This window comes from Gobius niger, assembly GCF_951799975.1.
Source record: "Gobius niger genome assembly, chromosome: 17".
In the NCBI taxonomy this organism is placed as follows: Eukaryota; Metazoa; Chordata; class Actinopteri; order Gobiiformes; family Gobiidae; genus Gobius; species Gobius niger.
Genome location: NC_136868.1, coordinates 8,990,838 through 9,005,364, shown reverse-complemented (window position 1 = coordinate 9,005,364; position 14,527 = coordinate 8,990,838). Strand labels below are relative to the sequence as shown.

At 39.8% G+C, this 14,527-nt stretch overlaps 1 protein-coding gene across 2 annotated transcripts in view; it reads right to left on the bottom strand.

The window, feature by feature from the left end:
- The window catches only part of ryk (receptor like tyrosine kinase), a 66,968-nt gene that overhangs the window by 11,664 nt on the left and 40,777 nt on the right, over positions 1-14,527 (bottom strand). The window contains exons 8-13 of one of the 2 annotated variants that reach the window (XM_079574923.1): positions 13,804-13,887; positions 11,722-11,847; positions 5,392-5,478; positions 3,818-3,887; positions 3,290-3,422; positions 361-470 (exon numbers count right to left, since the gene is read on the bottom strand). In XM_079574923.1, coding sequence (XP_079431049.1) covers positions 361-470; positions 3,290-3,422; positions 3,818-3,887; positions 5,392-5,478; positions 11,722-11,847; positions 13,804-13,887 — 610 coding nt within the window. The remainder of the gene's footprint in view (positions 1-360; positions 471-3,289; positions 3,423-3,817; positions 3,888-5,391; positions 5,479-11,721; positions 11,848-13,803; positions 13,888-14,527) is intronic. The other variant, XM_079574924.1, reaches the window with a different exon arrangement.

The window sequence follows — 14,527 nt, the reverse complement described above, 5'->3', positions numbered from 1 at the left end:
GCCTGCTAGCTTCTTCTTCGTGATGCTATTAGTGTGTATTGGTGGCTCCGGTCCGGTGGCAGTCAAGCTGTAATTGCGGTTTTCTGGCCAGAGACACCAGGGGGAGATGAACGACCCCCCAATCATCCCATTAACACTTGTATTACCCCCAGAGGGACTACGAAAAGGATTTATTAAGGTAAACAAGTTACTTAGTATTGCTTTAATTGTGTCTCCTAGCCTAGCCACACTATAACACTGAAAACAATGTATCTGGTTTGTCCAATGTTATTGCCATGTCCATATCAAATAAAAAAATAGAAATATTATGATTGATGTTTTATGTTATCTTAGGACAAATATATCTAAATCTGCACTTACACACAATTCCGCGCGGCGAGGTCTTTGTGGATGACCTCCCTTCGAGCCAAATAACTCATGCCACATGCAATCTGGATAGCCATGTACACCAGGTCCTGCTGCGAGATCGCCTGCAGAGACACGACAAACAAGGAAAACAAATTACAACTATGAACAGTTCTCATGGTGAAACAGTGTAAGGAGGACACACGTCAAAACCTCTGAAACAAATAATTATGTCAAAGTTCACAGAAACGATCACTTTCACAATGTATGTCATCCAGGAAGCTGCCACTAAGACAAGGCTTGTTTTGTCCAATACAAAAGATTGTGGACAATGTACAAGTCAAGTGTCAGCAACTTTAAGAGTCACAAAATGTACAAAACAACAAAATCCTTAGACCAAAACAATGTAAGTTCAGCGGGCAGCCTTGACTTGTTTCAATGTGCCATTCCTCAAATGCACAGTGTCTGTAACTAATTGAGACATGTCTGATTTCTTAATCTTATCCAACAGCGGGGAAAGTGCCAACCTAATTTATAATTCACAGCAAACAGAAACAAAGTCTTGGCAGAGAGTCTGTTCAGATAAGCCGAACATGAGAAAAACACTTGAGGACTGTGTGTATTAAAGTGTGTTGCAGAGAACACTGTATAATGTCCTGTCCATGTACTGCCTTTCTTGCTTTGTGGTTGTTCGCTGCTTCATAGAGCGCTGCCGTTTACTCCAGAAGCTCCATGACTGGCTCTTTGTTTCGGCGCAGGTGCCAGAGGTCTAAGAAATGATCCTGACGAAATGATCCGAGCCGCGATGCGTTACCCACTGCTTCACAAAAGAGCGTTTGACGAATGTAAACGGTGGCAAGCTGCATCTTGCGATCGCTGCATCTGTATTTTGGAGCTGATTGAGTGGTTTGGAGTGCGTTGTTGCTCTGCCAAGTGCCTCTTCAAAGACACTCCTGCACAAAAGCCATATTGTCTTTACGCAGTGAATGAAAATCTCTGCCTTGAGCGCTCCCTTCATAACTTTATCAACAGGCCTCTAATTACAGCGTAAACACGAGGCAGACGGAGGTGTGAGGAGATTGGTGCGTACGCCGAGACATCGTTTTTTTTAATCGCCTGTAGTTATGATCTATGGACAGAGGAAGGGTAATAATGCTTTATTAATTACGGTGTGTGGTGTATTCATTATTGGCTCATGTTTCTGTCATTGAAATAATTTGTAACGGTGCCAACATTTTACAAACATAACTGGGGGATCAAAGGCCATTGAGGAAACAGTCACCGCCCTGATCTATGAACCGGGACTACGGAGTGAAGCTGAGCAGGGGAAGTAAGCTCTCGATACCGTCTGACAAATCCATGTGCAGCAACAGGACACTTCAATTGCACATGATTAAAGGCTTCTGACCAAAGCTAGAGGATCCAGGGGTAGGCAATGTCAGGCCTGCGGGCCAAATCTGGCCCTCCAGCCTGGAACCTCTGGCCCCAAGATGATTCTTAGAAATGTTATTACACAAAACAGAGATCAAATAAATGTTAATCTCTTACCCCCCGCCTTAACCGAGCACATTTTCTCCAGTGCAACAACAAATCTGAAAGCTTCTGGACTAGAGCTTACAGCCTCATTTGAAAGCTAAGACCTACAACACTGTCTAAACTTTTGTGTTGCTTTGTCATTACATTTTTGCCATGTTTTTGTTGTGTTTTTGACATTTTTTGGTTAAAAAAAAACTAAAATTAAATATATCAAACAATTACAAGAACATAAGAATGCATGGGACGTACATAGAGCATGAATTACAGTGATGAAAAAAGAAATCATGAAATATGAAAATTTTCATATGTGCTAATGGCTTTTTTGCTGAAGCTCTTTGAGATTTTGTTTTTATTTGTTTATATGGTCACGACAGTTCATGTTAATGAACATACATGGGTCTCATGCATGTAAACAAGCCACACCGGATTTAGCCTTGGGCTAATTTCCATCCGGCGTCCCCCATGCGCATTCTCAAACACTCATGGCCTATTGTACATGCTTTTTTAGATGTAGGGTAAACCGGAGTACCCGGAGGAAACCTACGCAGACACAGGAATCGAGCCCGGGACCTTCGAGCTGTGAAGCACACGTACTAACCACCGTGCTGCCCAGATACAATTCAATTTCATTGAGGACAAATGGGTTAAAATAGAGATGAAGATGAAAAATTACATTTGTGGATGTAGAATTTGCTAAATATAATTATTAAGTTGATTAAACATTTTTTGCTTTCAGTTATACGTTTTGAAAGAAAACCAAAAATAATATGTTTTTAAATCGCTTTTTCATCACTTCTTTATTACTTTTACGTCACTTTTTGGTCGTGTTTTGGACTTTTTTTGTAGCTTTTTCATTGCTCTTGTCAAAACTTTTGTGTCACTCTTCATGTTGCTTTTTTATTGTATTATTGTTGCTTTTCCAGTGTGTTTTTATCTCCATTTTAGATTTGGGTAAAGCCATAATGGAGAAAATGTGCTCAGTTCAGGTGGGGTTAAGAAGTTAATGTGCGGCAAAAATGCAGGAAATAAGTTGATTTCAAAATTACAGGCATTTGTAGAAAGTCGTGCTTTACTTTCAGCTACAATTGTGAGGTTCTGCCTTTGATGTTCTGCCCTTGAAGAACATTTGTCTCCCCCTGAGTTGAGGACTTTTAGTAAAACGCTCGAGCGAAACGTCCTCAATACAATCAACCCAGTTCTGCGGTCAATTTGAAAATCTGTACAACAATGGCTACACAATCCTACCGGGAGAATCCTAACCATGTACAGTGGGTGAACAAATGGAAAAGGCTTTGACAGTTTAAAGCAAAAAGACTGGATGGAGATAGAAAACTAACCACACGTGACTAAATCAACGCATGAATACCATTGTGTCTAAAAAGCAGAGGTTTTGTGTTTTGAGGCCGACCTGTGGGTTGTTGGCCTCGGCGAGTTTGCACTGACGCAGGAACAGTTTAAGGTTGCCCCACGCCATGAAGGGCAGCAGCACCATGGGCTTTTCTCCCTCCTCTGTGCACACGTGACTGATGGGCAGCAGGTTTCTGAAGGAGGACAATGAAACAGGTTGATCATCACTAAAGAAGTCGTGCATTACGGTAAAACATGTAGTTTAACGTGGAGTTTATTTGATGCAATTCCCTTCCAGACTTTTCCATTATACTGTATTAATATTTGTCACGTCATATTGACATCATGACAAACGCATGATCGGATAGACCTGCAGAAGCAAGTAATTTTCCACTTTTCCTGGCAGTCCTTTTTCCAATAGATTTCATAACTCTCTACAGTGATGCAACAGTGCATTCACTTGACGCAAAGCTAGAACATGCAATTAGTCAGAGAACCTCCCATTGCAAACACATCAATAGACATTTAAAAGCTGGAATAACTTGTTTTCATCCTATATAAATCTGCTTTCTTCTATTATTTCCCTCACCTGTGATGAAGTCCACGAAGCTTGCAGCTTTCCGTCACCATCATGGTCACCTGCACTTCTGATGCATGATCTAAAAACATTAGAGAAATATGTTAATGTCAGTCTGCTTTCTATAAGATAAATATCACAGGAGCAGATGGCTTCCTTCTCCTCAGACTCTCTTTGGACAGTTCCCAAGAAAGACAAAGAGCCGGCCAATCAGCTTTCAAACTGGAGAAGTCAGAGCGCTAAACTCCCACCCACAGTTCGATAATAAAACTTGAGACATTCCAACCATTGCCAACCATTCCAACCATCTTGCGTTTGTCAAATTAGCCCTATTCCAATTGACTCATGTGCATAACTACAAATCATAACAACGCCGCCCAAGAAGTGACTTCCTGTTTCAACCCAGCACAGCAAAATAAAAGCACACAGCTCGTCTCATTGATTTGCTCAGCAGATACTTGCAATATTACAGGATTATAATTATACACACAATTTAAGTGTTTTGTCTGTTAATAGCGAGGCAGAAAGAAAGTTGAACTAATGAATAAGATGGTGCTTGTATTCTGGCGTGCTGAATCGAAACAGGAAGTCACTCCTTGGGCAGCGTTGTTATGATTTGAAGTTATGCACAGAGTCAATTGAAAGTAATGTAAAAAGAAGGGCTGAAATCCCCCCAAAATAATAATAACTATCAAAATAGTGTGCAATTTTTGAGTCCTAATAACACAGGGAAGGGCATTAGTCTTTTCCTGAAATATGAACATTAAGAGCACTGAGCTTTTAACAGTATCTTTGCATGTCTTCACACTGTAGGCAATAGAATGGCATCAAAACAGGAAAGATGCATAAAGCAAACAAAAAAATAATACTTTTAAACTCTACACAGCACAGATGACTTCTTTTTGAAACCTTTTGCTACAGTGGTAGAAAAGTGACAGTTTCTGAACAAAATGTATTATTTATATGGCTCTAAATACATTTGAAGTCATAATACAGAGGACTCAAAGTCCTTCCTTTTCTTGTCCTGATCCCAACCGTTTCAATCAGTATTTCCTAAACAAATGCAACAGGCACAACACAAGCACAATCGTATCACTGGGTTTTATTTACTTCCTGTCTGCTGCCATTCTCAGAGGGAAAGTGCGAAGGAAACGGCCAAACTGTGCCAACTGAAACTCATTGGGGTCTAGTTTGTGTTATGTGCGTGCTCCGTCCGCGACTCGTGGAAAGCTGTATTGTTCCCTTCCCAGGCGGGACACGAGAAGGAAGTCAGGAGAGTTTAACACGACCAGGGCTGGTATGAGGATATTGTTTAGGAGCGCGATGTTCACCCCTCCTTTAGCAAACACAGGAGAGTGAGAGGTCAGGAGCCACTGGGGCAGAGAGAGCACAATCTGACAGCTGAACGAGAAGGAGCAACACATTTAAATGCAACACAAATGGAAATAAAAGCACGTAGGTTACCCCAGCCTCCTGCAAAAAATAACCCCATGAGAGATGAGCCACGCTCACATGTAGTACAGAGGCAGCCAGATCGGAGAAAACTCTAAGGAAAACTTTGGAGAAGTGCACATTTAAGAACATACCCTTCACAGTCTTCACAAAGACTTGCTTCTCTTTAGTTGGATCCTTCTCATCCAGCAGCACTCCATGGAAGATGCGTCCGAACGTGCCTGAAAATACAAGAGGTGCAATTTTATTTTGGAAATGAGGAAAAAGGCAAAGCACTTTATTTTCCACTGTGTCAGAAATATGCCTTTGGTTCACCATCACAGGTGAAAATAAGCCATTAATTCATAGTGAGCTTTTCTACATATTCCTCGGCCATAAAGGCGTTCAGTGGTGGCATTTGATATGAATGGAAGCACAAGCCTCGGCTCAGCAAACAAAAGAAACTTAGTATCAGTGGTTTTGGAAATTTGTGATGCTCACAGCTGTCCAGAAAGAAAGGTATGTCCCTTTTCACTGAACCCTGTACCTCATAATGGTTAAACTGAAAACGTGAAGTTAGTATCTATGGGATCCGTTCCAAATGGTACACAATGTTTGTGTGCGTAGACAAGCAGGGCTGGGACGATAAACAATAAAATCGTTAATCGCGTTAAAAAATGTGGCAAATAATCGATCACATTTTTTAATTATTGTGATTATCGTGGTAGATTATCGCTAAATCCAGACAACCAATGCCAGTAACTTTACTGGGAGCTGGTACGTCTCCATGGAGATGTGGCTAAAGGAGTATTAAAGATCTCAGTACGTTCCTCATCCAAATCCATTCTTTTATCACCCACTGTCTGTGTCGAGCTGCTCATTAGCTGCATGTTTTGTATTAATAACAGTAAAGCCCAAAATGTTACACAGTGTGCCTCTAAATACTTTATGTCTCACTCAATGTGACATTTACCGCAGACCATGAAGAGGAATATTTAATAATTGCCCAATCCCCATCATTTCTGCAGTTTCAGTGATTCTTTTTTTTAAAACACAGGCAAATATTGCGATAACATCGTTAATCGCAATTATTTTGGCGATAATCATGACCCCAAATTTCATTATCGTACTTCCAGACAGGAAGTAAGATTCTCAATGGGGTTAAGATCTGGACTTTGTGGTGGCCAATCCATGAGTGAAAATGATGTCTCATGCTCCCAGAACCACTCTTTCACAATGAGCCCGATAATCATGGATGGAAATTAGCATAAGGCTCCAATCCGGTGTGGCCTGTTTACATGCATGAGACCCATGTATGTTCATTATCGTGCACTGTCCCGACCAAATCAACCAAATATAATCATTGTCATCTTGGAATATGCCCATCAGGAGAGAAATCCATTGATGGAATAACCTGGTCCTTCAGGATGTTCAGCTGATCTCATTGTTTGGGCACATATGATAGAGCAGGGGTGCCCAAAGTGGCCTCAGATAAATATTTGGTGGCCCTCAGGATTCTTATTGACTTGGCACACATCTCCAGAGATAGTATGTTTTTTTTCTGCAAGTGTCATAATTCCACACAATATGAACCTCAAATAATAACATTCTATTGTGAGTCAGAGCTGGTGTTATGGTCCCAAGCCAAACAAAGGTGTGGGGAACAGTTTAAACCTCTCTTAAATAATAGTCAATGTTTCACTGCACTGACCACCGATCTTTGGCCCTCCATGATGTGATCTGCAGCAACCCCAGGTCAGAAAAGTTGGTTAAATCCCTCTTTTCTCTCTGTTGGGTCAGGCAGTGCATTTTTCTGAACACAATGTACTGTTCTGTGCGCATCATTTCCTGTGCCACTCTAGCATAAACTTATTTACAGAAATTGAGCACTTCCTCCTGCGTCAGGTCTTTATGTTGCAAAGCCTTATGAGCACAACCATTATCTCCTTTGTCTAAACTGTCAGAGCCGCCCCGGGACGTGACGGATGTAAAGTGCCATTCAAGAAAATAAACTATCAACGTAAACTAAGGAGAAAATCACCGCCTTGAGGCTCGACCGCAGAGAGAGGCTTAACAACAGGGTATGTGTTTTTAGCCGCTGCCTCCTGCTCCCGTCTCATCAAAACCTGCCACGACACGCACCCCCAGAAGCACATCGCAGGTCAACACAACTCTCCCAGTTCTGTGATTAACGTGGTTAAATATTAGCTAACATTTATATGACGAAAGACAAAAGATGCAGCATAGAAGTGGCTATTGTGCATTGTAGCTATTACACAATGATTGTATGTATTATAAAGGTCAGTTCAGTTTTCACATTTAGATTTCTTTATCGCTGCAAAAAGTCAGGATTCAGACAGTGGGAGAGACAGACAAAGGTGGGAAAAGTCTTTGCACTTGTGAATTATGCAAAGCCTTGGAAAGACCTAAAATTCAATCACATTTGGCTCATTTTCACTGTTTCAGACGGTACTTTAGTTCTGTGGTTCTCAACCTGGGGGTCGCGAGACAAATTTGAGGGGTAGCCAGATCATTTAGATAAAATAACCACATTTTCAATAGCATATAGCCTAATCTAATATTTTATTGTAGCATGTGTTATTTTACCAGAGTGCCATCATGTGTTCGTAGTTTGATGAATTCCATTTTATCCATTTGCTTTCTTTCTTTGTTTTTTAAGAATTATGTAGGCTAATGTTCCTATTTCTCACGGTGTGACCTGAGCGGGGGTCACAAACCCCTTTAATTGTTATAATGGGGGTCGCGGCTCCAAAAGGTTGAGAACCACTGATTTAGTTGTAGCATGCATAGGAAAAATCTCTGCACGCCTTGTTTATTTATTTGGTCTATAAAAGATTTTTTGGTAACACTTTATTTTTACACTAGATTTAGTACAATGTAATGTGCTCTGGAAGAATATGTAATAACTTGTATGGGTTACATACGCAACAGAATAACTTGTATTACTTTGTAGGTACATAATGTAATAAGACATCATTCTAACCCTAATCCTAACCTTAAGCCCTAACCTATTACATTATGTACCTACAAAGTACTAATACAAGTCATTCCATTGTGTATCTAACCCGTAGCTACAAGTAATTACATATTCTTACAGAGCACATTACATTGTACTACATTTTGTTAAGTACAGTGTATCAAGGTACTGTAAAATGAAGCGATAGTACTGATTTTTTTTTTCTCAGGAGAACCATCAAGTATTCTCAAGACACAAAGTCGAGTCCCACTTATCGGGTCAAGTCTCGTCTCACTCTCAACTATTATTCCTTTTTACCTTTATTTAAAGGCACACTGCGTAACATTTTGGACTATATGGCGCCATCTGTAAAAAAAAAAATAAAAATAAAAAAAAGAACATGCTCCTAATGACCAGCTTGACACAGAAAATGTTATTTCTGCAGGGGGTAATCAAAGAATGGATTTGGATGAGAACCTAACCTGTTTAAATCTCTAAATCTGCTGCCTTTAGTCAATATCTCCATGGAAACGAGCAGGAGACTGATCAACTCCTGGTAAAGTTAGAGTCACATCTTAGGAGACCTGAGCTGAATAGGTATTTTTCAATAATAAAAATATCTGTCATAAAGTATTTGCTTGTATTTCAATACTATTTATTGGGTAACATTTTACACGGTGTGGCTTTAACCAGGAAAGTCCCACTGAGATTAGGAATCTCTTTTTCAGGGGAGTCTCTGGGGCACGAACTTTAGGAGAACATAAAAACTCTACACAGAAAATAAATCAAATCAAATCAATCAATCAAAGGCCCCGTCCAGGTGTGAGGCACGAGCGCCAGCAGCTGCACCACCGGCCCAAGTCTTAGAAAGTAGATTTATAGTAATCTGAAGTGTACTTCTATATCTCTTGCTGTACAAGTACAGACAATGCGAACATAAATAATACAAAAATACAAGAACACATGGAAGGAAGTATTTTATATCAATTTTCAACAGCAATAAACTTTAAGCCAGAGTCACTTCAAGACCCACAAAAATCATTTGACTTTCTGTCTGTGAGGCCAAACTGTTATACAACAAACGAGCGGAGTTCGGGCTAAAGTCCAAAACTGAAGCGCTGCCTTTGTTTATCTCCTCGACTGAATGACGCGCCGAATCATTTTCAAAAGCATTGACGAGAGGAAGACTGACACTTAAACCGAGAGCTGAGCTTTTAAAGTTGGATTCAGAGCCAACGGGAGCTTAAGTCATCATTTAAGATCGCTTCAGTGAAAACAAAGGTGCCTATTTTAGGTTTTCGATGTGATGTGACGCGCTTGATTAATAGTTTGCAAAAGGTTGTTGTCAATGACAGATTAAGCTTTTACCCCTTAATTAAACCTCTCAGCAATAGGAGATGAGCAAACACAGATAATAAACAGACAATGCATTTGCCAATAAAACCATAAGTAGAAAATATACATAATGGAAAGAAAAAGTAAGTAATAGTAATAAGTAATTTCTCACATTTCTGCTTAAATTGGTCACTAAATGTGGTCTGATCTTTATTAGATCATTGCTTAAACCAATGGCCCCAAACATTTACATTTCATCATATTTTTATTGGCCACAATATGTAAACATTCACAAAAGAGTGTAGATTAAGTAAGTGAACCCAGGAATCTGCAACAGTTTTGTAAAGAGGAATGGCCCAGGATTCATCCTGACTGTTGTGAGTGCCTAATCTAAATACACAACATGGTGGAATAAGTAAGTGAACCCCTGTATTAAATATCTGCTGACCCTTCTGTTGCAGCAATAACTGCTTTCCTGTAGTTGCAGATCAGACGCTCACAACGATCAGGATGAATCTTGGACCATTCCTCTTTACAAAACGGTTGCAGATTCCTGGGTTCACTTACTTTTTCCCCACACTTTCCTGTGATTGTTTAAATGTTCTGGCCAATAAAAATACGGTATAATGCAAATGTTTGGGTGGTATTAGTTTAAGCAGACACTGTTTATTCATTGCTGTGATTTTGATGAAGATCAGATCACATTTAGTGATCAATTTAGGCAGAAATGTGAGAATTTCCAAACGGTGTACTTACTATTTCTTGCCACTGTATATCAATACGTTAAAGGTGTTAAAAGACATTAGTAATAATTATAGCAAGTGCTTGATGTCACAGTCCTGCTTTAGGCAGTGGCACACCAAGTTTATTAAAGCGAGATATGCTTTGTTTGATGCATGTTGTTAAATTCTGCATCTTCAGTCAGTTCTGGTAGGTTTTCACTGCTCTCACCAGAAAACCTACAAACCATTGATCCTGGAGAGTTGTAGAGGCCACCGTGATGCAGCCATTGGGTCACAAAAAGTTAAAATTAAGCACAAATATATATATTTTTTTCCTTTCGCATAAAAAGTTGCATTATGCACCTTTAAGTCGAACTCTTTCTGTTCGTCAGTTAATTTCTAGCAACTGTTAGCAGCTTTTTCCTCTCATATAACATGAAATAATAAGGTGACGGTGCCCAAAAGGAAAGTAATGACAGAATGAATGAAGTAAAATAAGCTTTAACGGCAACATATGTACGATTTTTAAATATATTTCACTATTCTGAGAACATCCCTTATCAAAGTCTAATTATTGAGTGTAGGCCCAAAGAAGTGAAAGCTCTGCGACTAAATTCTGGATATCCGGAGCTTAAGTTATGTTTATGCTCATTAGGATCTCAGCGACTCATCCTGGGACACTCTTCCTGTGTATACATGTCCACAAACCTGCACTTGTGTCGCTGCAGCTGAAAACAAATCACGGTTCCGTGGTGACTGTAACACCTTTTGTAAACATATTCTGCATACATCGCCTTGTGTTTGCAGTTAATCAAACTGAACTTTACACCCGGCCCCTTTTGTGAATTCAGAAACATGCTTTCTGCTGCTTGAACATGTTGCTCTGCGCCCGGAGGTTAAACTGTGGGTATTAATAGTAAACAGCTGTCATGCGCCGCACAGTAACAGTGTGTACGATCCCAGTCATGATAACATTGTGATGGTTTTATTCCATCTACACTCGTCTATATCAACAGATCAGAGCTGTGGGTGTTCTGCTCCTGTTGACTGGCACGGGCTCGAAACACTTCTCAGAAACAGCACTCAAAGTTCAAGTGGGACGCTCTGGTTGCTCTGTTGTTAAAGGGACTATACAGAGTTTAAAAATGGTAAAATTATCTAATTTCTTCCCTCTAAATGTTCCAACAATGTCCTAAGGTGTAGCATGAGCCTAGACCAGTTCACCACAACTGCCTCTAAAATCGGGCACTGTCACTTAATATAGAAGGTGCAGTTACACATATGACCTGAGGTGGCAGTAGTGAGTATAATGATTAACTTGCATCTAGCCCCTTTAAGGTAAACATTTTGAGGTCTGAATTGTGCCCGATATGGAAGCTACATATTGTTTTCCGCTGCACAAACACACAGAAAACATTATTGAAAAACCATGTGAAGTGAGAGAGAGGTACCTTCTTGCAGGACGTCCCGCAGTGTGACCCTCTCCCTGGAGATGGCGATGTCTTTCACTTTGGCTTTAGCTTCGATGAGAGTCACGCTCCGCAGGTCGTTCTTCTCGATGCGCAGAGAGGGGTAACCTGCACGGGACAGGAGCAGACATGTGTGAAGACTCTCGGGGTCCCACTGACTGACACCTCACTTATACAGGATTAACCTCGAAAACAAACACTCGTGGAGACTTTAGGTGACACCGGGATTTTAACAGGCAGGCATTATGCAACAAAAGAAAGTATCTGGGTTAAACATTTAGAATACGAAAGAGCATTTTTGGGGACCAATCTTGTCATCAGAGCCTTGAACATAATTAGGGCGTGCTGAGGGACATGCGTTGGATTGGGTCAATACGGTCAATAAACTCAAACTATAGCACTGGTTTTATCAAGAAAGAATATAATAGACACAAAGACCAGATCTAAACCTGTTCCGGAGCAGGTCAACTCTGCTGCAGTGATCAAACCAGAATAAAATTAACAGCTTACATGTTTATTTCGATTCTGAAATATTAACCTCTTTAACCAAGTTTCTCCAGTTCAGTGTTACCCAAATATAAAAGGTTACAGCCTATAGAGCACAAAAGTCTCACCCACTCCCGGTCCCGTGTCGGGGTCCAACATATGGGAACAGCATTGACTTTTCTAAAAAGTCATCTATTAAGAGTTTAACATCACGGCGCCGGCTTATCAGCTATGTGCCAACTCACGGACATGAAACATACAAATTGAAGATTTGTCTAAAACGTTATAAACTGAGTAATTTTGTCGTATTTTCAAGTATTGCTTGTTTCTTTCTTGTAAAATACCGGCGCAAGTGTTGGTAGTAAGCACATTTCATTTTATTTATTTATTTCATTCAAAAGTGATGTTATGCAACCACAATTAAACCGCCAAGCCAACACAGTATGAATGAACGGAAATAGTATGTATTTATTTCTACACACATATATTTACAGTCTTATGTATGTATGTATATACAGTGGGGAAAAAAAGGATTTGGTCAGTTTTACATAGACATTCTATTGGATTTTGGCCAAATACTTTTTTATATATATTTATATATATATATATATATATATATATATTTTTGTACAGTATTAACAGATGTTTTTGTATTCTATATTCAGTTTTTTCAATATATAAAATACAGAACCTTCGTAGCACATAGCTGATTAGCCGGTGTCGTGCCATTAACCTCTTAATAATTTACTTTTTCGAAAAGTCAACGCTAAAAATACATGGGATTTTTTATGACCGGCACTCTCTATAGGGCAGTGCAGTGCCTCATTTGAAAGCTAAGACCTGGAAAACTAATTTCAACAGACCTTTTTCCCTCGTGTTGTTGTCACTTTTTTGACTTTTTCTTTCATAGCTTTTTTGTTAGTTCTCATCGCATTTTTGTTGCTCTTTTGTTGCATTTTCATCACTTTTTTGTGCCTCTTTTGTTGCATTTTCATCACTTTTTTGTGCCTCTTTTGTTACATTTTATCCTCGTGTTCCCCTCATTGTTGCTGCCATTTTGACACTTTTTTCAAGAAACTTTTAGATTTGGGTAAGGCCAAACTGGAGAAAATGTGCTCGGTTCAGGTGGGGGTTAAGAGGTTTACCCAATGAAGTGTCCCACACTACATTTACTTTAATTCTTAGGCAGACAGATGCATTGGTGAAAGTGCACAATAGCAGAAAACAATGAGAAAGACCAAGGTTGCCTCCTAGTGGTTACAAATAAAACTTCACACATGCTATAATCATATCCTCCCATTGTACATTTTTACTTGAGTCAGGTTTGTACACATTGTAGACAACATTGAAAGCCGACAGGGTGGCAGAGTGTTAGTATAAAGCAGTTAATATGAACAGATGTAGATTAAAAATGTCAAAAATAAAAAAAATGTCGGACAGTTTTTTCCCTTATTTCTGCTTCCGAGTGAAATTTGAAAACATAAATTCCAGAACCAATGAAACGGTGGAACATGCAAGCTTGAATCAAGTCGTAAAGCTAACATCGCTTCTTTCTTTTGAGACCTGACGCACACTTACTTTTGGGCTCGTGAGTGGGGGCACCGGGGTTTTGGAAGGAGGAGGCAGCGAGCTGGAGAATGGGTGCAGAGCCAGGGTGATTGTCTGATGGAGAGGAAGAGGTGAGGGAGGTCAGACAGCGGTGGATTAAACAGAGTGAATTATGGCAGGAAAAAAAACAACAACAAAACAATCACAAATGCAGACGTACAAGAGGGCAAAAGAGGGTTAAACAAACGCACAGATGTGACACGTATCATCCACAACCACAAGGGGGCGCCACAACACCAACGATAACCACAGACGAGGCCCAGTAAGAGCAACCCGATGCCACTTTGTTTTGGTTATCCATATTAACACGTATCAACCATGTCATAAACTAGGCGATACTCGCACTAAACTGGGTCTCACATGTGCAAAAGTTAAATAGTATAATAGTTTTATTGGTAACATTCTTTTTTTTCCTGTTCAGGCTCATCTTCCAGTCGCCATGGTAACCTGCAAAATAATCCTAAACTGGCTTGGAGCCGTTTGTTGAACCTGTAATCTGTACAAAAAGTGATTTTCTTGTCCAAAAAATAAAGAATAAAATAAAAAATAAAAGAGATTTTCTTGTCAAAAGTGATGACTGACCATGACCATGCAAGTTGTCTGTATAGAGTTACCATGGAGATCCGCCATTTCGCATTTTATGACATCACATTCCCGAACTCTATTGTTTAATGTGTTTTGTTAGCGCTTAGGC